The 25,836-nt window shown below is 41.3% G+C and overlaps 1 protein-coding gene across 4 annotated transcripts in view; it reads right to left on the bottom strand.

Annotated features, from left to right (window-relative positions):
• Positions 1-25,836, bottom strand: part of LOC121956085 (RNA binding protein fox-1 homolog 2-like) — an 84,217-nt gene that overhangs the window by 37,524 nt on the left and 20,857 nt on the right. For 3 of the 4 annotated variants that reach the window (XR_015774813.1, XM_042504177.2, XM_042504176.2), the window contains exon 3: positions 18,014-18,064. Coding sequence is in view for 3 of the 4 variants with exons in the window: in XM_042504177.2 (XP_042360111.1) it covers positions 18,014-18,064 (51 nt within the window). In the remaining variant the exon portion in view is untranslated. Of the gene's footprint in view, positions 1-11,578; positions 12,043-18,013; positions 18,065-25,836 lie in introns of those variants that run through there. The other variant, XM_042504179.2, reaches the window with a different exon arrangement.

Below are 25,836 nucleotides of genomic sequence, written 5' to 3'. Positions count from 1 at the left end.
AAAGACACCAAGAAATTACACAATGTACGTTTTTATGTTTTGATGGCTGTGAGATCAAAAGCTGCAGTTTGAACGGGTTTTAATTCTGCATTTTTTTTTGCATGAATGTAGCAATTTAGTCTCCACGGTGTATTTTAGACTTATTGTAGGAGCTGAGCTGGAACTTCCAAGATCAAACAAAAATACACAATCTTGCCAAAATTGATGCCATATGCATGAACACAGCCAAAAAAAATAAGAATGAAAAAAGATTGTTAAATGCACCAAACAGTCCCTACAGGTTAAGCACTCAGCCAATGGCCCAACCATGTATCGTGCACGGGTCAACATGTGCATTTCAAAGACGCCAAAGAAGTTGATGCCTCAGAAAAGTTGTTTTTTTCTATCACGTCGTTCCTCTCTGAATGAAGTACTGCCAGGCCTGAGCCACCTGGACGACATCTCACAACACAACACTGCCACAGGACCAGTCATGTGAAAAATCATTTCAAGGGGTTAAAACGTTAAGGCGACTCCTGCCGACGATTAAAGGACACCGACAGAGCGCTTATGACCATGTGTGTTATTTTTATTTTTGGGTTTGTTTAAGCCAGCCAGGTATAAAAGATGATTAATTGATGAGCTAATAATAAACAGGCAGACGAGCAGAAGCTGTTAGTGGATTCATAGCTGAGCACAGATCCCCCCTCAGCCTGCAGAGGCATTCCTGCCCCGCTGACTTAAGAGCAGCACTGCCCTACAAGGCAGCATCATATAGTCGAAAGGAGAGGAGGAGAGAGGAAAAAAGAAATAATGGAAAAAGAAACGGGGGGCTTAACGGGAGAGGGATTAGGGGAAATAATGACACAGTCTTTTTAAAGTTGTATCTGTTGCAGACTTTCCAGACTGATTTCTGACATTGTGAGATAAGACGCAGAACTGCAAACTGGCTTTAATTCTTTCAAAAATATTGGAAGAAGAAAATGCGCAACTTAACAAGAAATGGCCCCCAAAATTAGCAAGAAATTAGTAAAAAAAAAAAAAAAACATTTTGTTTTTCCTTTTTTGGATAATTTCTAATAATCTTTTCATTGCTCATTATTAAGTCATTTTGTTGTCACCTTTTAATTATTTTCTCCAATTTTACACACATTTCTTGCCAAGTTGCTCATTACATCTTTTATGTTTTCAAAAAGAATCAAACCAATTATCTTAAGTGCCACATGTTACAAAACTGATCTGTTTTCTAAAAGGGTTTAAATGATGTAAAAAGCGATCAGAGAGAAGCTGAAAATGGAGAGTATCGAGCAAAATGTTTCTTTAATCAACCCGATATTACAAAAAAAGCAAAAAACTGACTATCTGGTGAAGGACCTACACACACTGTCTCACCTCTTGCATGCACACACACACACAAACACGCGCAGCAGCAGTTGTGTTACCTGAGACACCATATGTTTTTCCAAACACGGAGAGGATGAGGGGGAGGAGAGGCCTTTAAAGTGTGCGTCTATCTGTCTGACTCTAACCACCAAAAGTGCAGCACGCACCAGCCACAGACACACAGTGACAGCCAAGAGATGATGCTACTGAAACTCATCAATCATGCAAATTCACAACAATTTATCCACTGGAAGCATCCAGCGCCTGTAACGACGGCCGGCTGAAGACAAAAATACTCTTTAACAGCTTCTTCTCCCTCTGCAATCCGTCTCTTTTCTTTTCCTGCGGTTGGAGAGCTCAGTGTGCCTGCGTTCAGCCCCCCTCCTCCTCCTTTTTTCCCCTCTTCATTCTTGCCTGCCACGCTTGATGAAAGCCAGAGGGAGAGTTTTTTTCCCCCTTTTTAAAACCACCGACACCCGCCCCTCGAGTAACTCTAAGCTTCCAGTGCACCGTGATGTCCATCAAAAACGAAGGCCACGGCCCATCTCCTTATACGGCCGACTGTGCAGAAGCTCCTGTCTCTCCTTCCTCACTGCGAGCCAATCAGATCACAGAGAGGCTGCTCCTTAGAGACGCATCACTAGTTCAGGACACATGGATGGCTTTTTGCCAAGAAAATGAAAATGAGCTCTCAATAAGCTGCAGGATAGACGCTAATATTTTTAAGCACTGGACCCACAGGCCAGCAAGGCCCGAAATTTGGAAGCCAAAGTACATTTTTGCTAATCTGAGTGCAAACATATGTAAAAACAAAACACAAAAGGCATCTTAACACCAGAAGTGGAATAAGTACTCATATATTTTACCTAAATAAAAGTAGTAGTACTGCTGAGAAGAAATACACTGTTATAAGTTCAAGTGCTGAATTCAAATCTTAAGTAAAAGTACAAAAGTATCAGAATCAAAAGTTCTCCTCATCCAGAATTTGGCCTTTTGCTAAATAATATATGTAATATTATAGTGTTATAATAATTGATGCATTAACCCTTTTAAACTTGTGCAAATGTGCTTTTTACTTTAAAGAAAGGCAATGAGCAACCAAAGAAGAAATCACCCCCAAAATTAGCAAGACGTGTAAAAAGAACAAGAAAATTACCTGAAAATTGTTTACAAAATTAGTCTAGAGGGAAAAAAACAACAAAGAAAATTAAAAAAAGAAAAACTACATCAACAAAAAAAATGGAAAAATGCTTTAAAAAAATTGGTAATATTTATGCAATGTAATTTCAAATATGTGATTATGAGAATTCTCTCACTTTTCCCCCCTAGACATTTTTCCCTTGCTTATTTTCAAAAATAAGTTTCTAAATCTACTAATTTCCTGCAATTTGTAGAACATTTCTTACTAAGTTCCTTAAGGCCTTTTTCCATTATTATTAATATTATTCTTATCATCATTTACCCTTTAAATCAACAGATAAGAGACTTGATAAAACTTTGTGACCATCTATTTTTTGTCAGTAGTCGATGACAAACGTAAGAGAGCCAAAAATCTCCCTCCCTAAAATCAAGAAATAAGTGTCACAGTAACGACAGAGATCTTAAATGCTTTAATTGGCATCTGAAGTGAAGTTAAACATGCTGCTGTCTGTCAGTGTCAGCAGCTCTGCGGCTGTGCTGAAGTCTGTGACAAACAGCTGATCTGTTTTTGACAGTTCAGATCTTCATCGTCACCATCGTTTCCATAATCGCACTGACAGCTCTTTCTCTGACACTCTGGCTCACCTTCGGCATGCCAATACCACCTAAAAATAAAAAATCTGCGCTCAATTCAGATTTGACAAATCGCAACAGACCCAAAGATTTGGTGAAATGTAATCATTAAAAATTAAATAAAGTACTTCCTGTGCAATATAATAATATCAAGAGATCAGCAGCACTGTCTTATTTTTTCTGTTTACCAGACAAATGCTCATAAAAGAGCAACAGGTGGAAGAAGAGACTCGTGCCAGATGTTTTGAGGAACTGTCATAATTATGCATAAAGATGATGTTTGTTATTTAGAAAATTTGCAATCAATTTTATAATCCAATAATTACATTTTTAAAGCAAAAATGTAAAAGATTTTGTGGTTCCAGCTTTTCAAATGTGATTATTTTTTGCTTTTATTTGTTGTATATTTTGGTAAACTGAATATCTTTGGAGTTTTGAACTTTTGAGCAAAACAAGATATCTGTAAAAAATAACAACCGTAATTTTCACGATTTTCTGATATTTTCTGGGTAAAACAATCAATCAAGAAAATGATCAGCAGATCAGTTCTGAAAGTACCTGTTAGTTGTAGCGTTTGTTGTTATAGATGCTATAGATTATGTGGCATCCAGTTAGAATTCCTTCAGTGTTTTTTGTTCAGGAGGTTTTTACCGGGAGCCGAATTATCTGCAGAGGTCTCTTCCTCTCAAAAACAAAAAAAAACAGGTGATTCAAACCAGCTAAAACACTAAATAAAGCAATCTCACATTACAAATCAGCGTTTCTTCTGCGCTCACCTCATTTCTAACCCAAAGCTTCAAGAGTTTTTTTTGCCGGGAGCCACATTCCCACACATTTCCTCTCAAAAAAAGGTGATGAAAACCATGAAAAACACTAAATAAAGCAGTTCCACATGAAAAAAATCAGCATTTTTACAATGCAGCTTGTAGCAGAGAGGCTGCTAAATGTCATGCCAAAACTCGCTGTTTGTCTGTTCCAGGCTACTGTAGAAACATGGCGATGCAACATAGCGGACTCTGTGGACGAGGACCTGCTTTCTATGTAGATGTTTACGCCTCACTCTAGATAAACAAAATACAACTATTCTAATTTTCAGGTGACTATAAAATATTGTATTATTTTCCATTTCTGCCAATATATCCCCCTAAATCCTACACTCGACCTTTGAATAAAAACTAAAACACACTTTCAGAAGTGCATATAAATTAAAAATAAAAAACAACTAACAGAAATACAACTACGATGTATTGTGATGTGAATATTAGGCTGAAATCAGTCAGTTATTAATATATTTTAGTGAGGTTTATAAACAGCTGTGCAAGAAGCCAGACTGTAGGTAAATATTTCTGACTGGATGCCGACAGCTCTCAGCTAAAACATGATTAAGTGTCAACAATGTTTCTACTAAATGATAAAAACTCAGTCCAAACACACTTAACCTCCCTGTCGGTGTCATCCAGAGGTCCGATGTTTCATGTAACCAGGGTGACTACTTCTTCCAAACTGCTCATATGTTGTCACTGACTGACATTTACATTTTAGGGATTTTTCCTACCAGAAGATCTGACAGTGGGATGAGCTTTTCACCCTACATCACCTCTACAAAGTCAATACTAAAAACAGAACTTACATAAGTAACATTTTTCTAATATGCTTGCTGCACTGCCAGCACTGCAAGAAGAATTGTTGAGTAAAATCCTGCATTGCTAATTCTGAGTGGATGCAGCAGGATGGAGGAATTTGTGCACCGCTGTCACGACTTCTGCAGGAGAAGTTTAAATTCAAAAAGCCGTCGGCACTGCTGCAGTGTCAGCCGGGGTACAGTGTGTGCACAGGTACATTGTTACGCTGCTGCTTGTCATGCAGGGGTAGGCATCCTCGGGAATACTGCATACATTTAGGGCTCTACTGCACCACGTCTGTGCATCGCACCGCTTGCAGCGTGCCTTTCTGTGTGTGCACTTTGGTGTGAGACAACATGTTTTCACACCTCGATCCAGCGCGTACAGCCTCGGGCGGCGACAGTTTGGGCGGCATTAGTGTTGGACAATATCATCACGGCTGGATGGACAGAGGGAGGACAGTTAACCCTGAGGTGAAGTAATGTCACACAGTGCATCAGGACACCTGTACTGAGGAATGTGCACTTTGGTTCAGTGCATTAACTGGCAGTGGTGGAATGTAACTAAGTACATTTACTCATGTACTGCACCTAAGTACAAATCTGAGGTACTTGTGTTTTTTTTCACTTTATACTGTTTTACTATATATACTATTATATATATACACACTATACTATACTTTTACTCCGGTTCATTTGAGAAGGAAATATTGCTCTTTTTATTTTATCTGCACACTTTAGTTATATTACAGATTATAATTTTGCATTAAAAAAAGGAACAGTTTATAAAATATGATGTTTTGTTATAAATGAAATCACCAAACTGTTAATACAAGTACAGCTGCAAGGATAAGTTGATCAATCAGCCGACTGACAGAAAATTAATTGACAACTATTTTGACAGACATTTAAGTCTTTTTTTAAAAAATCATTTTAAGTATTTTTTTAACAGTTTTTGAGTTTTAGAGTTTTTTTGGGGGGTGGGGTGTCATAATTTTGAGGTTTGTGGGTCTTTTATTTATTCATTCATTTATTTAGAATAAGTTTGGGGTGTTTTTTTTCTATTTTGCTGATATTTTTGAGTTTGGGGTTTTTTTTTAAATAAATTTGAGGTTTTGGGGTATTTTTTTATTTTAAAATAATGTGGGGAATTTTATTTTACAGTTTTATGTTTTTTTTTTGTGGGTTTCTTATTTATATGTTTTTATTTGTCTTTTTTTTTTTTTTAGATTTTTCTGCATTGGGTTATTTTACTCTTAATACCTGAAGTACTTTTTCCTGATTATACTTAGTTCTACTCAGGTAAAAAATTCAATGCAGTGCTCAGTACTTTTACAACAGATCTGAATACATCCTCCACCACTGTTAACAGGTGACAATGCACTTCTGTGACATAATAAGTCACTTTCTACTGTGGGAGAATGTGAAAATACCCATAATCCCAAACAATAATTATAATGAATATGCCATTGTGTAAACTGAGCGTAGTTTATGTTGTTCTAACATTACACTTGCAGCTAAACACACAGGTACCTGTTAGTTTGTTGTGAAAGTGCAGCTGTACGACTCTGTCCATATATGTGCAGCTACACTCCCACAGACGTGCACATACAACCCTGAGGCTAACAGGCTTGGGTGTGGATCCCTTGGAAATTCCTTGAAGGCCTGTTGCTGTTTGCTGGCTAACCAGATAACATGGGAGGTGGAGATGTTAGGCTTTTAAATGCTCAGATGCCACTCGCTGCCTTGCAAAGCACCCGGTGTAACAGCGGCTCGGCTTGACACCCTTCCTCGTGGGCTCAGCACTAAGCAGCTGGGTTATAGGGATGATGCAACAACTCCGGATGTCAACAAAACAGAGAGAGAGAAAGAGAGAGGGACGTGAGGATACGATGCTGCTGCACTGAATGTACACCCATGTACACATGTGGAAGGGGGATAGAAATAGTAAAAATATGCAGACGCATTGTTTATATGCCATCCTGCTGCAGTGATGACGCTAACAATAAAAAAAAACATGAGTTTCCACAATCAGTGGCTTCATCATGAAGCTATGTCCAACCACAAAGTGAGAGGGTCCACACAGTCCCAAAATCACACCCTGTCTGAAACTGGAACATCTCAGCCATAATCAAAAACATTAAAGTCAAACTGCTATGTCATTACCTACAGCTAAGTTACTTCTCGACTAAAATAACTTTTTGCAGTCGATGGCAGACAACCACCACAACCACTGTGTTCATGTGTTTTTCTTTGTTGAAGTGCTGCATATTCATACTCTGCTGCAAATGTCAACAGGGTGACAAGGTGCTTGGTATCTACTGGGCACTGCTCGAGTCACCTTTGTCATGTAAAAAATCAACAATACACCTAATAACACCCTAACATTAAAACTTATTTATACAGTACTAAAATCAGGATGACAAAAAATGGCAGTTATACCGCTTAGTGTTATGTTGAGCGTCAATTAATCACAGCAGGGGAAATTCTACCACTGCAACATCCCTAAAGGTTAAGAAAGCACACATTCAACTAAAGCAAAGAGGGCGTGAGATCAAAATTAACTTTTAATATGAGCTAAAGCCCTTTTCCACTGCACAAAAAAACCCCACTAACATCTGTCTTTTTTTCAGTCATTTATTGTTCTCTGTGTATTTGCAATAATACCCTCTAACCCAAAATGATGTTTCAAAGAAGATACAAATTCGGGGAATATCAAACATTCTTTGTCTGAAGGCCACGTTTACTGATTTTTGATTGCATTGTTCTTTAGTCTTTCTCTGTTTTTTCCTTCTTTTTAACACTCGTTTTTTGGCATCTGTTTGTGGCATGTTGACGGTTTGTGATGTGTTTGGTAATATGGTTCATCTTGTGTATATTTAATATTATAAAAAAAAATAATTAAAAATGTTATGGTAAAGGTAAAAATCAACATTCGCACCTGTGTCAAATGACCCTGCAGTAGTCACGGGTATTTATCGTCTCCGGCTCAAATCGACATTGATGGAAACACAACAACCTGGTGAACGCGCTAATTTAGCCCCTTAATCACCGAGATGCAATGACGTGCCACAACAAGATACCCCCCACCTTCATCCAAGCAGCTCTCAAACATCGATCCAAATTAGGCTGCCCGAGTGCACAAGTGAAACTGAATAAGTCAGAGATATATAAAGAAGTAACACCCATGAAGTTTTCACAGACATCCATGCTGCTGTCTACTGTTAACCTGTTCTCCGGCCTGTCCGTGAGTTCGAATGTGACGCACTAAAAAACCCAAACACACAAAAAGACATACTCTTCTGCTGCAGAGCCGTGTGCACAGCTCTGCTCTACTGGCAATGGGAGAGGAATATATAGTCTAATTTTAGCAGGTTTACTCCTGCTCACAGGTGCTTATTTTGATGAAAAATGAGTATAAGATCATTTTTTTAGCCATTAAACTCTTTAGCAAAAACAGTTTGTTACTGTTTCTGTTATTGTTCGATGGCATCACCATCACATTGTGTTGTTGATGTGCTAAGTGGCTAACTAGCATCTTGAATCTTTTCTGTCGGTCTTGCAGTTGAATGATAAGCACAGACTGCCACGGCTTTCTGCTATGGAGACTTTTTTCTACTACCTAGAAATATCCAACCGTTGTTTAAAATGACTTGAAAGTTGCGTGCTGGTTGCCTGTTGGCTGTAGTCTTTGCGGTGTGATCAAGTGCAACTTTTTGGCTGAGACACAAACAACTTGAGTCGAACAGTTGGCCTTCGTCGCCACTAGTTCTTTGATGTTGTGTCTTAAGCATTAACATGAACTCTACTCCACTACACACGACAGTATGGAGATGTGTCACCCAAAACAGAGAGCAGCACCATAAAGGTTTACGGAGGACACTGTGACTGTTGGAGTGTGTCACCTTTAAAGAGCATAACGCCCCCACCCACTTACACCCTCACGGTTACCACCGCCATCCTCCATTTGGCGTCATTCTCTTTGAAGAGGAATAATGTGTTTAGTTTACAGCTGCTCCAGCCTGCGGGGGGAGGACAACGCAGGGAGGGGGGAGGAAAACAAGAGGGAGAGGAAAAAGACAACAACAACCTACACCTCTACTTCACCAAGCCAAAGTGCAGATGTAGGTTGGTGTTACAATAAAGAAAAATATTCTACAAAAGTTACACTTCTGTCCATCCTTTGAATCTGAAGTATAAACACTGCAGGGATTATGATTATTGAGAATGTCAGCATCTCTTTGCTGTACTTCTGTGTAGGGTTGTGCCATAATCATATTCACAATAACACCTGCATAACTTTTATTATAAGAAAAATTCATATTGTGTTGTATATGGAAATATGTTGACTTGTTAACATAATGCGTCAAAGCATCACACACACCAACAACCATGGTCGAAAGCAAAACTGCTACAGTCTGGAAGGACAGGGTTTAGAAAAGTCATGGAATTTGCAAATAGCTATTTCCAGGCCTGGAAAAGCTGTGGGAAATTTAATTTACTTAAAACTGAAAAGTCATGAAATTCTATTTCATGATCCTGACATGTGTCCAACTGATGTCGCAAATTCAAAAATCCAATGATAGTTTCTGTTTTTACAGTTACTGGCTGTGACATAAAGTGTCATTTTGGTGATTTAAAAAAAAAAACATGCACAGGTTTAGAGGGCATATTTTAGAGATAAAAAATTGCCAACATATTTTCTTCAAAAAAAAAAAAAAAAAAAAGATTTCTTCATAAATTGACAAAACTAATAAATGTTGAAAAAAAAAAAATTGCCAAAAAAATTAAAAGAAAAAAACCACCCAAATTTTCCTGCAATCTGAATCTCACTCTGTTGTTGTTTGCCATCTTTACTGAGAGATATTTTTTATTTACTGAATATTTGAAGGCAAACTATTACATTTATGTTGACATTTAAAACTTATTTTGTTGCAATTTTATGTTCTTGAAATTAATAATAAAATATTTTTCTGTGTTTTTTAATATCATCCAGGATATTGTTGTCACAAAAATACACTGAATTATAATTCTATCATTTTAAGGCCTTATCATCCACCCCTGCTTCTGTGATGTCGCTGTGTGGCTGCAGGTCGTGTGTCGACAGTTGAATGCAGGTAGTGCATCTGTTACAAAAAGACAGCGCTGTTGCTGTGCATCCATTAATAGTTACTTTGTGTGTCTTAGTTTGTTGTGCCATCAGAGAGGGGGTAGTAAAGTTCTCCTGGCAACAACTGGTGTGTGTGTGTGTGTCTGTGTGTGTGTGTGCGCCTGTGTGTGCAGAAACAACTGTGCCTTGGCACCTGTCTCCCTCAATCCAGACACAGATGAACTTTAAACTGCATGGACAGCTTGGATGACAACGTTGAGTCGCTTGACAAAATCTCCACCCTCTGTGTCCATGACATGACAAGACACACGTACATACATTCGAAATATAACATGACACTGTGTGCAGTCAGCATGGCGAGAGCATGCAACTGTACATGCATGTCAACGCAGACCACCGAGCAGCGGTTTTCTACCTCTCGTCTCCGGCTCCCCCGGATCCCAGCACCCCCCTCAAGGCCCAAAGGAACCCGAGACCAGAGAGCGGGACATGCTAGAACAGAGCCAGAGAACAGCTCTCATCCTCAGGCAGTCTCCCAGCTAAAGTAGCACAGACACGCCCACCATATGCTAAGAGCAGCCTAGCACACATCAACTCTACACAGGATTCGTACACATTTTCAACAATAAATTTCCATGACATTTCCATGACTCTGAGGCAAATTTTTAAGACCATGCATTCTGTGAAACAACCATCCATACTCCTTATCGGGTCTTGTTCATTACTATATAACAGCTTTTTTCAATATATATTATTTTAAGAAATAATACATTTAGAGCAGGATTAGAACCGAATATTTAGATATAACTTAGGAACTGTTCATTATTTGTGAGGAGGGGGTGATGCAAAAAAAGGGGGAGGCATGTCAAATATTTTTTTAAGCACTGAGGGCTTATGTTTTTCATTGTGCCTTTCAAACCCACATGTTTTCTAATGAAAAATGTTGACTTTTTTTTCTTTAAAAATTAGAAAAATACGGCACAACAAAAAATATTTTTCTTTGAAAAGAAATGTGGTAAAAATCAACACAATAACACAATTCATCACAGACAGTAACTATTAAAACAGAAATTAATGTCTGATTTTCAAATTTCCAACTGTCTTTGAACACATCATGTGTCATTATACACGTTTGTGAAACAAAACTCCATGACTTTTCCAAAACGTTAAGAGCATATCTGCTTTTCTAGGCCTGGAAATTGCTATTTACAAACTGCATGACTTTTCCAGGTTTTTCACGACCGTACAAACCCTGTCTATAAACATTATATATTGCAGTGTAGTAACTTTTCTAATAAAACATTGTCATTTGGCAGCAAACAGCTCAACTAATGCCCTACTGCCATTTTCCACTCGCTTACACAAGGAGGAAACGTTGCATCAGTGTAGTAGTAATCCATCAGCATGATTTCTTCAGAGATAATTAAAGATACTTGAGCCCAAAGGGTTAAAAAGCAAAAGGAGCAGAGCTGCAGGGACAAGCCCTGCTGTTAGCCTGATGCCCTGCCAACTATCTGACAAAAGGCCTCACCTGGGCCAAGACACGGCAAACCAAAAACAGGCCATACCATAAACAGCACACTCACCGCTCCGTCAAGCCAAAGTAAACTAATGAAACTTAATCATTAATTAGCCCGTGTTTTTCTCCTTCTGCTCTTGCAGCTCAACATGTGCACAAAAGTTGTTTATGTAGAAAGAAGCTGTGAACTCACCGGCAGCATTGCTTGGTAGTACAGCCCCATCATGGTCTGATCTAGAGGAACAACAGCTGACCAGCTCTCCACTTTCCTTCTCCTCTCCCCGTGTGTCTCTATTCCTCCTCCTGTTCCTCCTCTCCCCTGTCTGAGCTCTAAGACCATGAGCTGACGATGGCTTCAGTCCACGTCTGTCTCACACATTCAAATTCTCCCTCGTTCACTCCCCTCCTTCCTCCTCCTTCCCCCTTTCACCGGCGTCCCTTCTTCCACTTCTCCGGCACGCAAGCCTCGTCTGCCTGTCACTCTCTTGCCTCGCTTTTCTTCCGTCTCCCCGGACCCCGCCGCTCTGATCCCCCTCGGGCCTTTCTGTCTCTCTCCTCCTGACAGCCTCCTCTCTCCTGTCTCTCTCTTCTCTTTGCTCTGCGTCTGTCATTCACACACTCGCGTTACACGTCCTGCCGCTGCTCCCCCCTTTGCTTCCTCTTGTTCCCGCCCCTCTTTTAAAACTTTCCCTCCCTCTCTCGGCCTCGGTCCCTCCTATCCATCAAAGCATCCGTGTAGCAATCTAACCCTGCTTTTGGTTGTTGCTGTCTTCCTCAAACCCCTGGAGAGAGAAAAGGAACAGGAAGGAGATGCTGTCTTCTATCCACGCAACTGGCTGCCTGAGAGCACAGAATGCGACCCCCACTGCATTGCAGCTTTTTTTTGATGATTTATTTATTGCGTGGCAGCCTGTCAGCTCCAAAAAGCAGCGGTAGGTAGGTTGGTAGGTAGGCCACTCGGTAGACAGCTAGCTAGCTGCGTGGGTAGGCTCCTAGATCACCATCTCTCCGCTCTCACACAGATGGAAGTCTCACAAAACTGAGGAGAGCGCCAACCTCGACCTGCACATGAATCTGTTACTTCGCTGCATTGCGCCGTTTCCTTCTGGCTCGGGCTCAGATCCCCTCCACTGTATTGTTAGGAGGCGCTTAATTTGCAGAGATGAGAGTGCAGTTCCTTGCAACCGCATTTTCATATGGGAGGGACTGAACTCTGCGGGAAAAAAAAAGCCATGATGCCAAGCTTTCAGACATCTGCTGAGGCTGGCGAGAACTGGGTCCAGAGGGATGCAGGGAGGGCAGGGTAAGTGATTGGGGGAAAAGGGGGCAAAAGAAGGGGAGCTGGGCCGGAGCGGAGGGGCCGGTGGATGCGAGCAGGAGATAACGGGATAGAGGGATAAATGGATAAAAGGCTGGGTGAAAATAAGAGCCAGGGATGACAGGATTAGGGCTGTAAGTGAGGAGGATGAGAGGATGAATAGGGGATGATCTGAGGATTAAGCACACATACTGAACACTGTGATAAACACACGCAGCCACACACACACACACACACAAACACAGAATGTACACAAAGATGTGCTGTGATCATATTCACGCTGCTGCACTTTGGCTGGCACACGGACACACACATATGCAGCACACACTCACCGGCTAATTCAAACAAAGGCCTGCTCCTTCAAACACAGCCTGTAAAGATAATCAATAGCTCGGCCTCAACTTTTCTATAGGAATAATCCACAAGAACTTTAGGAGAATTACAACAACCCGCAGTTAGATTTAGGCTACATCCACACTCCGAAGTCTCATCACAACACGATATTTGCTGATATCACACAGTCTGTCACATCATGATTTTGATTTGATTTAATTCAGGGGCCTGTGATCGATTTGAGATGACATCAGTCACACTGCATCAGCGCTGCTCCCCGGAGACCACACACACCAAAATGGACTTAAACCTGTGCAATTTCATTATCACAACGTGCAATTTTATCATCATATTGATATTGACATCCAATTTATCACAATTGCAATTATCCATGTGCAGCTGGTGTAAATATTTTTAACTATTGAGTTTTGTGTCTTTTGTGTCTTTTGTTCTTTTTACGTTATTCATCTTGTACATACCTTGCTTTGATATCTTTTTGCTGCTGTAATAATTAAGTTTTACATGTGTGGGACTAATTACGGATTATCTTATCTTAAATATCCTCCTTGCCTTTTTTGGCTGCTTAACATTATCTGACTACTTGGATGTTTAGGAAGGACATGAACTTTGAGCAAAATGGTGACACAGATGTGCCATGGGAATTTCAAAATAAAGGCATTTCTCTTAAAGATGAAGACATGTATCAGTGTTTCTTTGGCAATTTAATTTTTTTTATCAGTTTGCATCAATGATATTGGATAATTTATCACTGTATTGCGATACAGATTCAGGTATATGTATTGTTACACCCCTGATCCACACTTATACATTTTCATTTTAAACTGCATACTATTGCTATGTTCACGCCTTATTTTGGCGTTTGAACTCTGGCTCCCTCATGATGCAGCAGGAGCTAAAGGAGCTGTTATTGCGTCACATAACTCTGAGAAAGTTGAGCGGATCATCTGGAAGTTTTGAATCCACAATTCCTCTGAAATTTTGGACTATCATTTTCCAGAAATCCCTTATATGTATAAGGGGCTCGCCTTTCCATTATCGCTCACTGACTCGCCTAAGTCATCTTCGATTGGAAATAATGACGGCTAGTGCGGTGGCTGCAATAGAAATAAAGCTGCTAATGTTTTGAACATCCATCACCATGAGTTTTGAAATGTTATCACAAGAGGAGAAGTCGCATAACATCACTCAGTGGAAACGCTGTCATCTAGCAATAGTGTTTATTAATATTTTGAAAATCAAGTTTTCACAAATCTGTAACGGAAACGAGCCCATTAACACGTCACGTTCTCGTTAAAAAGCGCTGACAACTCATATCTTATGTGTCATACTACAGACCAACTGTGTCGTGTTAAACATAAAGCCGGTCACGCCTCTTTTGCTCCTTGAATGGCGGCACGCTGTCAAAAACACACATATTAACCCACCCTTCTGTATAACAACCAAAGCGGGGTAATGAAGGGATGTCCGTGTAAAAAGGGCTCATGACTTCAGCTAAAAACTGCTCAACAGTGTAGCCTCTAAGACTTGTTTGCATGTGTGTTTATGTATGTTTGTTGTTAACCTTCATCACATCTGTGACCTAAACGGCAGGAGACATGTATAGCCCCCAGGCGTCAGAATGGCCATTTACACACCCAAACACACACACACACACACACACATTTAGCCCTCACTGTGTGCAGCAGCAGGCGCCCACAGCAACCTGTCACCACTTAACACACTCATATTGACACAGGCAGACCTACAGGCAGTTCAAACATGCATACATAACACCAGACAGCAGCATTACCAAGACAAATGTACTGCAGCAACGAGCAAGCGGATCCGGCTGAGCTAGGGCCGGGCTAGCCCCCATTTGCATGATAACCAGGAGCGAGTGTGCAGGAGTCTCCTAATATGTGTGCTCAAGGGCAGAATGCATTAGCGGGGCCGACTTTTAAATCATTTATTAAACAAATGCGGCAGTGTGCGCCGGCTTTGAATTTAACAGATGATGAGAGTTCAGGCGTACTGTGGAGTGCAAGTGTCACAGATCACAGGCCCAGGTGTTTGTCTTACAAGCCGACGAAGCCGGAAAGGGCCAAGAAGACTGGAATATAAGTCTGCTCTAACTGTGCAGCTGACGATTGGATGATTTTGTGCCCTGCAGGCGAGCCATCTTAAATAACTCGCTTCCATTTCTGTTTTACCTCTGCTCTACTTCTCTGCCTCGTCTTCTGGCTTCGTGTTTCGCCTGTGATCTCTCGCACAATCTTTATTATTCGTTGCAAATCAACACCCAAACACAAACGGCAGACACAATAGAAAGGAGGCTGAAATCTTCCTAACTTTAAAGCCAAATTCTCTGAGTCTCGCACTCACACAGAGCTGTATTCCCAAGAAAGGAGATACCAGCGATTGGAGAGAGAAAAAAAAGGATACAAAAGAGGGAACGAGGCCTGTGAGAATCTCCCATGTTGTGATTTGGGGAGGGAGGCTCGCAGACCAACACTCCCCTCCTGTGGCACTGCCAGAGAGCTGCACATCCCAAACACCAACCGCTGACGCACGCACACACGCACGCACACAAGCGGAGACAAAGCCACACGCACAGATTCAGAGGCCTTTCGCATAAACACACCAGGCGCGCCTCCACACACACGAGCGCCGAGCTGGTTTGAGCCGCTCAATGTGCTCTGCTGCTTGGAGGTAGATAAGAAAATAGTCAGCTACCCCGCCGCTACGCTGCACACATAAGGCACTCATTACTGAGAGCAATATGCATGAAGAGACACTTAGAATGAGAAAGCGACGGAGAGGCTGAGAGAGAGGCATAAAAAGAGAGAAAGTGTGAGAGGAGAGAAGCGGTATTGTGAGACGGCGCTGCGAACGAAGTGTGCAGCACAGCTTAGTTTAAAGAAGGTGATAGCGTAATTTCTCTTTCCGAGGGTCAAGCCTTTGAAACAGAAGCTCAATCACCACCAGTTCCCCTTTCATCAATTCTTCTAACAGCCATCATTTATATGCTACCATGGGCTGTTAAAAAAAGAGCCTTTTGCAGAACTTCAGAACTGTCTCGATAATGATGTTGTGGTGCAACAGAGCCTGCTAAAGGACAAGATGGACGACAACATCATGCTCCCCCAGTGTAAGAGTTCAGCTCCTGTAGTATGTACTCGGGAGGTCAGTTTTGGAGGTCAGACACCTACTAGCAGGTACCACAGTGGTTCATTTTCAAAAAATGATGTGAAATGCAGGAGTTACGACTTAAAAAGGAAGTATTTTATATTGATTTCAAATAAAGTACAGTCCCACAACACCGGCATGGAAGCTAAGCGATGTCCTGCTGTGCACGGACCACAGCAAAACATATTTTAGCCACCTTAAAAAAATCAGTATCAGTTTTGCTCCTCTTTACGTTCCACAACAGCTGATGGAGGCAGCGGCAGAGGACATGAATCGCCGCTAAGTGGAGTAAAATGACTGATGTAACCGCTTTAAATCCCCGTCAGTAAGGGCTGTTTTACGACAACCTAAAGCGGTGAAAATACTGTAAGTGGAGCTTACACTTTAACTGATAGTGACATTTTTTTCGGTGGCGTAAAACCGATCACCGGAGGCAGAGTTTGTTCAGCGCCGTTTAATTATATATACATGACGCCGCGGTTTTCTACCCCAACATTATTGAAAATAAACAGCTGTGATTGTGATTGGCTCTATATCACAGACTGTATAAATAATATAGGTCTCTAAAAACTTGCTGAAAGAAGGCATATTTCGACCTGCAGTGGTGGAGATGTACATACTCGTCAATAAATTCAATAGATTCTTGCCTGGTGCTTGTATGCTGGGACAAGGACAGTAGTCAAATTAAATGGCCTAATGGAGCTAATTGTAGCTTGACTAAACTGTTCATGTAAATGTACTGAATAAACTTTGGCACCATATTTCAAAGTGCAATCCATTTAAAGGTGCTGAAATTTTACTGTTTTATTTTATAATGTTTTTACCTGGTGGTGGACGGAAAAGTTACAGGACTGTAAACAGCTGCTGGCCAGCAATGGCAGAGAACGTCAGTGGGCAATAACTGCATGTCTTTTTTTTTTTTTTTACATCTATCTGGGTGAATTAAGGATTTATTTTAACCAAAGAGGAGCTGGTGATTGTTGCAACAGTGGACTTACTAAGTAGACGATGAGCAAGAGAAAATTGACTTCAAAACTATACACATACTGTAATATACGGTATACTCCTGTGAAATTTCAGGAAGGTATGAAATATTACATACCGCCCCAGCCCAGCACGCATTGTAGTTTTATCCGCTGCGTTCCCACCGCAAGAGAAACGATTAGTGCATCTCCCCATTAAGAAAGATGCTGTACACATTTACACAGCAGGCACAGCAGCGTAACTTCATTGATTATTTATCTCTCCAGATGTGCCAACGGGATCGGTCAGGATCTATCAGTAATTTATGTTTGGTGTACTTCTACACGCTGTGAGTGTTTTTGTGAGTATCAGAGAAAGCTCACAATGGTAGTCCCCTCCCGAAATTTGGATCACAGCCGGTCTCTCTCAAGGTGTTAACAGAGTGTGTGTTTGCAAGTTAACCTAAAGACCAACATGCATAAACAGTCAAAAATATTCTCGATGGTTAACCGTTGACATCCCTAGTACTGTACATGTTATAAAGGATACAAAACATGTCACACCTCTGTTTCAGATTTTAGAGACAGTCCTGAGTGCACCTATCCTTTCACTGTTTCATTCTAGCCTCAGTTTTCAGACATAACAGTGAATTCCTCTTTTACATCCTTCGACAAAGAAAACCCTCAATAAGCATTTGATTTATGGTTGTTCAAAGGACGCCTGGGCGGCTGAAAACTAGCATATCTCAAGTGACTAAAGGATCCTGTATTATGTTAGTTTTTAAATTTATTGTTACAGAGGTTTTGCAAGCCGTCACTAATCTCTTACCTGACTGTGAGGTGGGTATCCATGGAAACCGGGGTTTAAAGGCTCATTGTTCTGCAAGAGACAACAGGAGGGAAGAGAGCGGTATGAGTGGCTGGGCTTTTGAAAAATGAGTGGATACAGCATGACAATCCAAAACTTTTACATTTCGGGTGACGTACACAGACAAAAAATCTCCACCGGGCTTGTTTTCAAATCAACAAGAGACAATCGAGAGGTATTATTAACCTAAAAGTACTATTAAAAAAATAAAAAACCTTTACCAATCTCCAAACATTTGTACAGTGTTTGTTTTTCAATGCCAATGACAGGGATACTGATCTGAAATCCTGAAAATAACCTAAAATCCTGGATATATCCTAGAATCCTAGAAATATCCTAAACTCCCAGAAACATCCAAAAACCCTAGAAATGTCCTAAAATCCTAAAAACATCCTGAAATCCTAGAAACATCCTGAAATCTAATAAATGTCCTGAAATCTGAGAAATGTCCTGAAATCTGAGAAATGTCCTTACATCCCTGAAATATCCTAAAGCCCTTGAAATGTCCAAAAATCCTAGAAACGTCCTAAAGTCCAAGAAATGTCCTAAAATCCAAAAAATGTCAACACATTTTGCAAAAGTGGCCCCCAGGCAAAGCAAGTTGAGTATCCCTGGTTATGATTATTAAAAAAGTGACACTTTGTGACAGAACAAAGTTCAAACAAGGAAAGACAAAAAAGGACAAAAGAGAAGAAGACAAAAAACACTGAGTGAATCAAGTTGTCAGTTTTGTTGATCGTGACTGCTGACCCACTACTGCAGCACTTTCCGTGCTAACCAATCAAAATCCACTAGCAGAGTGTGAGCCCCCCATCCCTCATCGACCCTGCCCCAGAAACCAGTGTTGTGGTTAATTGCTCTGTAATTACTTTTAATTAGATTATTTCTGTCTCTCTCTTTCGCTTTTCTCTCAAACTATTATTTTCTCCTCCGTGTCATTATTTGCCCCGGCGCGAGCAGCCATTGTTCGCTGCAGAGTTAGGTGAGGAGGAGGAGGAGGTGAAGAAGGAGGGGCGCAAAAGAAGACAAAAGAGGGGGAGCTCGGGAACAATGGGGAAAGTTAACCAAACGATGATATTTTGACAGCAGAAAGAGAGATGACACCGGCACAGTCTAGCCTGCTGGCGAGCCTCGCAGAGAAAACATGACCGCCTAGTGAGACTCATGCCTCTACGCTCCTCGAGGCATGAGTCTCACACGGCGAGGAGGAGGGGAGGAGGAGAGAGAGGGTCTGAGGGGGTGAAAGAAAGAAAGATGTGTGTGTGTGTGTGTGTGTGTGTGTGTGTGTGTGTGTGTGTGTGTGTGTGTGTGTATTTGTTGGGGGATGGGGTGTTAGTGCAACAGAACTGCTGATGTTTTCATTACATTTAATCTGCAGGACTAAGGCGCAGACAAAAATGTTTCAAATCCTTGCGCTGCCCCTCGGCCTCGATGCACTCGTCCATTCAGCAGACAGCTTGAGAGTGGGCCGAGTAACGCCACAGCAATGAGCGGGGCAGACTTGGCTACTGAAGAGTGTCAACAGAGTTAACCTCCTGGCCCTGACCTCGAGCTGCCTCCTGCAGAAATCACTTCCTGAGAGCATTCATCCAGCCAATCCAGGGCCGGCGTCTGAGACGGAGGGCCGCGGTGACACAGGAGCGATACACGGTTTGTCTAAACATGCACACAAAAAGCTATCAAAGCTGATCCCGCAGAACAGTGCATGACTAGGACTTAGAGATGTAATGACTAAAGGCTGATTCACGGGAGTCTACATACACCTCCAAAACACGAGCTGGTGGATGGGTTTCTGTCACTGTGTTTCTGTGAAGTGCAGTAAAGTTTAATGGATTCAAAACCCCTCATAAACCTGGCTTAATAGAAACAACATTAAAGGTGCATTATGTAAGATCTGAACATAATTTTAGTTTAAAGCATTTAAAAGAATGAAGTAACACCTTTGACGTTATGTCCAAGATGTATTGTATTGCAGAGATGTCCACTGCTAAGCAGCCAGGGACACGCCGTCCCTCCTGTAATAATACATCCTGTCCTGAGAGGCGATAGTGAGTCACTGTGACCTCTAGTGTGTCGCAGGATAAAGACGTTGAGCCGGCCAGAGTCAATAGATACAGCATAGAAGATACAATGTCAGTGAATGAGCTAGTTAGTGTGTAAGAGACAGCGACGGCAGAAGCTAGAGAAAAACAACCGTCATCTCCATCACAAGGACGCAGCGCTCTGCAGCAAAGAGAAGAAGAGACGTAAGAAGAAGCAAAACTAGGGTAAATATTGGCGTGGCTTTTTAACATTGGAGACTGCTTTTGGAGAGTGAAAAGATGCAGTTTGAAGCTGAATTCACAACCTTTTTTTGTACGTAATGTATTACTTTGGCTATTTACCGAAACATATCAAGTGTAACTAATGAATGTTAACAGTTTGCAATAAACTATTAAATTGGCGTGATGTGACTGTTTTCTTGTTACTGTGGCGTTGCACAAACACCGCACCTGACTTTGGCCGGCTGTGTTCTTGCTCTGCTGTCAGTTATAAGTCGACTTTATTTATGACTGATGACTGTAAATCGCAGTTGTATGGACGCAGTAGTAAACCGACATCAAAAGGGTGAAATACTGCCCTTTATTCGCTTAGACTGTGTGGCTGATTTAAATGATCAACTCGTTATGAAGCTGCCTGATAACAAGCTGATCATCTAATTTAGCTGTGTTGCAGCAGAGAGAGATCTAAAAGATGCAAGTGATACTTGATGAGAGGTTTGGGAAAATCTGGCAGGCTATGGTGTATCGGGTACGAGTCTCCGCAGAGCCTACGGCATCGATTCAACGATGGCAGAGGCATAAACCCCGCTTCAGCCCAAAAACAGATGTGGTGATGATGTATGGATGAATGAAGGAGTCTAGACGGAGCTGGAAAGAGGGAAGCCGGGAGGGAACGAGAGCATGACATTACAAAAAGAAAAGGTCCACATGTGGACAACAGGTAAGAATGAAAGAGAAAAGCTTTTGATGCAATAAACTCGGACTCTGTGTGTGTGTGTGTGTGTGTGTGTGTGTGTGTGTGTGTGTGTGTGTCCAGACTCGAGGGGCTGTCCTCCGATTTTCCCCTGTCTGAAACAGCCCTTTCTTTGTCTCCACTCTCCACTTCCTGTTTCATCTGGAACCAATTTCCCCCTCGTGCCTCGTCCCCAGGGGGAACGCTCTCCTTGGTGCGCCACAATTACAGGGGGAATGGACGGGCTTATATTGAGCAAAGTACCGAGTGTGTATAAAGCTGCTGGTGCTCACCGCGGCACAGATGGAACGGCAGTGTAAGGAAGCTGTTGAGAGCTGAATCTCAAGTCTACAAAGCCTTGGGCAATGTCAACGAGAAACAGAAAACTCTTCCTATTCTGAGTTTTTTAAAAAAAAAAAAAGATGTATGTTGGGAGTTTCCAACTCTGTGCTGCATTTCAAACATGACTGCACTGACGTTTTGAATTTCAGTGCACCAAAAACTGACGCTGATGAAACAAAAACAGCAGAAAAACTGTGATAGTTTAGCCGAATTACTGCAGAATACATACAATAACAGGTGATTGAAGTGTTTCGAATGAGTCTTGTGAGGGTGAAGGCGTTGCACTAGCTCCAAAAAACAGGGAGGAAAACTAAAAACGCCAGTGAAATCTAAACCAAAATTATACCCAACCATCAAATTATAGAGTCGCTGTTTGTTCTGCAGTGGACAGAGTGGAAAGAAGAAAGAGAAAAAAGGAGGAGGAGTTTGTGTCAGAGAGCAGCAACATCTGGAATCAATCTGTCTGCAAGAGGAGCGGGAGGAGGAGGGAGCGGGGGGATGGATGGGGGGAGGAGAGGAGGAGAAAGAAAAAGAGAAAGAACAGAATGAAAATAAGGGCAGAGACAGACACACAGGAGGTGGAGGAATGTGGGGAATAAGTCCGCCGAAGCCAAGAAAGGGGAGAGAAATAAAAAGCAGTAAAACATTTGCGAAATGGAGACAATGAGTCATAAGCGAGGAATGCCATGTGATTTATATTTTCTTAAAGGGTGGGGGAAGGGACCAGGGGTCTGAACTTGATACCTAGTTTTCAGAGACTCCTGTTTACTCGCACTAAAGCGCACACACTCCCCTCGCTTTTAAGTATGTTACATGCCTGAAAAGTACACACAAAGCACCCCCATTTATGCCCGTACTTTTTTAGATAAATAAATAAATAATGCGCGCGGCATGCTGCGCTAAGCCTGTCCGGGTTGAAAGCCGGGCTTTCGCACTTTTGCAAGTTTCCATTAAGTTAATACCATATAGTTTGTGAGCGAGGAGGAGCCTTTGAAGGCGCCGGCTGGCTGACTGCGAAGGCTTCAGACGGCACTGGAAGGGATCAGCAAAAGCACAGAAAACCAGTCACACACATAAACACCCTCCCTCGCTCTCTGCCTCTCTGTCTGTCCCCCTCTCCAACTCCATGGAGGGCAAAACTAAAGGGCGTCTCTCTTGTTTATTTTCACTCTCTCCAACTTGCTATTTTAGGAGAAGGAAAGAAGTTGGGGAGTTGGTGGAGCAAACGGGGAAGAGCAGGGAAGAAAAAGGAGCAGCAGTGGTGGAGGAAGGCAAAATGACATGAGGTCAACAGATGGTAAGAGGGGAGGGAGACGGAGGGAGGAAGGGAGCGGGGTAATTAAGGGGGCTTCGGCAGAACAGCCTGAGGAGGTGGACTTGGCTTTATCGTGGGCTCAATCATATCAACAAATGTAGGAAAAATCCCACCTGCTACCACCAACAAACATTATCCTGAAGAGCGAAATCAAGACAAAAGCACTACACGTGTAACTGAGGCGGCTGTGATCCAGTCTTTCACCCAAACAGAAGGTGTGATGGAGATCCTGGAGCCAGAATCAGGTCAAATTACTTCTCACAGCCTCACTAACATCGCAGCATTCACTGATTCCTTTATACTCAATTATGAGCGCCGCCGTTAAAATCTCACACGATCATTATTATTTTCCGCTCTCGTGTTTCACCACACGGAGCAGAGCAGACGAGAGACGGATGAAGGTAACGCCGGTACCACTTATCACTCAGAACATTTACATGATGGTGGAAATGACTGTGATAGTCAGACTAAAACTGGACTTTTAAAATACATGTAAACATAATAGTCCGACTGAAGTTGGTCTAAATTGAATTTCTCGTAATCGGACTAACACACCCAGATAATGTGACTGGAAGTCGAGCTATTCTGTCATGTAAACACCTCAGCTGGACTTTAACTGGACTAGGTGTTGTGCGTGTGTGGTCCTCGTGGCTGCTGGCTCCCTCCGTGGTTGGGGATAGGGACCGTTCATTACTTATGAGGGGGGAAGGGGTGCTGCAAAACGGGTCAGGCATTTTAAAGAAATGTAAGCACTAAGAGGGGACTTGTGTTTTTAATTTTGGCTTAGGTTAGGCACATACAACTTAAAAAAGGAAGTATAATATATTTATTTTCAATGATATAGCCAGCCGCCCCTTCCTCTGATAAATAAAGTACAGCCCCACAACATCGACACAGAAGCTAAGCGAGTACGCCATTTTTGAACATTTGCTCGTCTGTACCGTCCGCAGCAGCTGATGGAGGCAGCGGCAGAGCAGCAGCGCCACCATTCAGTGCAGTAACATTTTTCTCAATGAAGTCTGGTGTTTTTCATGTAACGGCTTCAAATCCCCGTTAATGAGGGCTGTCTTGGGGGACGGTAAAGCGGTGGAAATATTGTAATTGGTTTGATTTCTTCAAAAACACGGGAAGAAGGCAGTGAGAAACTGAACAACTCGTAGCCCAAAAATACCATGAAATTAATCAAGCAAAATAACAAGAAAATTACCTGAAAATATGCAAAAAACAAAACAAAAACAAACAGGAAAATTTAGGTGCAGAAAATTTTAAAAATATGTATTTTTTCTTGTAACATAATTTAAAACATGTCATTATAATGATTATATATATATATATATATAGTTTTCTAAACGTTCTTCTATAATTTCTTGATAATTTTGTCAAAACTGTCACACCTTTTGTAAAACTAACTTTCACTTAATTTTAAGCTCATTTATAGGTAATTTAATTCCTTTGAAATAATTTCTTATAGTTTGTGGGACATTTCTTACCAAGTTATTGCATTTTCCCGATGTTTTTGAAAGAAATCAAACCAACTTTGCTCGAGTTTTCAAGGGTTAATGTAATGTTTTATGTGGATTGTGCACTGCGCCTGACTCCAATAAAAACATTTTTTTTAAAAAGCCTTTTAAATGCTACATTCTTTGTCAGCAGTGTTTACTCCGGAGACAGTTTAGTCTTTTGTGCTCTGATTGGAAACTCGACTCCTGGCATTTGCTTCATGTCTTCTTTCCCACTGTTTAGGAAGAAAATAACAGAAGTAAAAGGCAAACCTTTAAAAGTGACATATTTTCTTTTTAGAAGTGTTGTACGGATCTAATTTATGCCAAAGTGAAGAGTGGTTCACATGTTTTTAAGAAACCAAACAGACTAAAACTAAATATTTTAAAAAGTAATAAATATTTAAAGGAGTGTGTTAAGTGTTAAATTTGAGAACAGAATTTTGGAGCGTAACTGGCTTGGCGCATTCGCCCGGCCCATCCGCCGGCCCAAAGCAGTCAGCCGCCGGGAAACACTGGGATCCGGATACTGAAAAAACAATCCTTCATCGGGGATCTTTGGCAATCTTTGGCCTAATGCCATCAGCAACCTCCAAATGAAGTCCACAAATGGGTACAAAAACTGTCTGAGAAGATTAAATAAAGCTGTCATAAAATGCAGAAACTGAAGGAGAGAGAATTAAAACAACAGGCCAAAGGGCAAAGACAGAAAGTGATGGATGTGATACGGCTACAATATTCTCCAGAAGGTATCAAAGCCAAATGATGGGGATAAAACTGAAAAAAGCAACGGAGACAGGTGATATGTGGGGACATTAAGACGGACAAAGACAACCATAAGGTGGAGAAGATGAACTGCAGACTGAAGGCTTATTTCCTAAATGACAGAATCATTTTCAGACTAAAATGTGCTCGAAGATTGGGAAAGCTACAGCAACCCATTTTCTTTTCAGTTCATGTACTTTCTTTTCTGGTTTTTTAAGATTATTTTGGGGGCTTTTTTTTGCCTTAATTTGATAGGGCAGCTTAAGTGGGAAAGGTGGAGAGTGAGGGGATGATGTGCAGCAAAGGACCGAGGCCGGAATCGAACCCGCAGCTGCTGCGGCGAGGACGTGGCCTCTGTGCATGGGGCGCCCGCTCTACCAACTTAGCGACTGAGCGTCTCTTTTTCTTTTTTTCTCTTTAACTGGAATTAAAATTGGTGTACATTATGCAGTACAGCGTACTTACATCATTTTCTGTTTTTAACATTAAAGTGTGAAACTAAAATCAAAATAAACTGACATATATATTGAAAAATGATTGATATAGGCAACAGTGATACTAACGGTATGTTTGTTTTTTTAAGAATAGAAACAAAAAAAGTCCACCCCTTTGTAAAGCTGGTATAATATTTGGCAGAAAAAAAAACTGCAATGATTACTTCATGCATCTATATATGCTATCATTTGTTACCATTAAATCTCCCGGCGTGTGTATAAATTTTGCATAATCACTTTCTTGTGTATGTTCATCTGGGCCTCTGAGTTAAGACCAATAAGTTGAGTAAAACAGGATTAGATATTGTTAGAAGTAAGAATGGCAGAAAAGGAGATTGATTTTGTTTAAACAACAAAGACACCTTATTGCCTACT

Source organism: Plectropomus leopardus, chromosome 18, assembly GCF_026936395.1.
Source record: "Plectropomus leopardus strain MGB_pleo_1.0 chromosome 18, ASM2693639v1, whole genome shotgun sequence".
Lineage (NCBI taxonomy): Eukaryota > Metazoa > Chordata > Actinopteri > Perciformes > Serranidae > Plectropomus > Plectropomus leopardus.
This window is presented reverse-complemented; position numbering and strand designations above follow the sequence as displayed.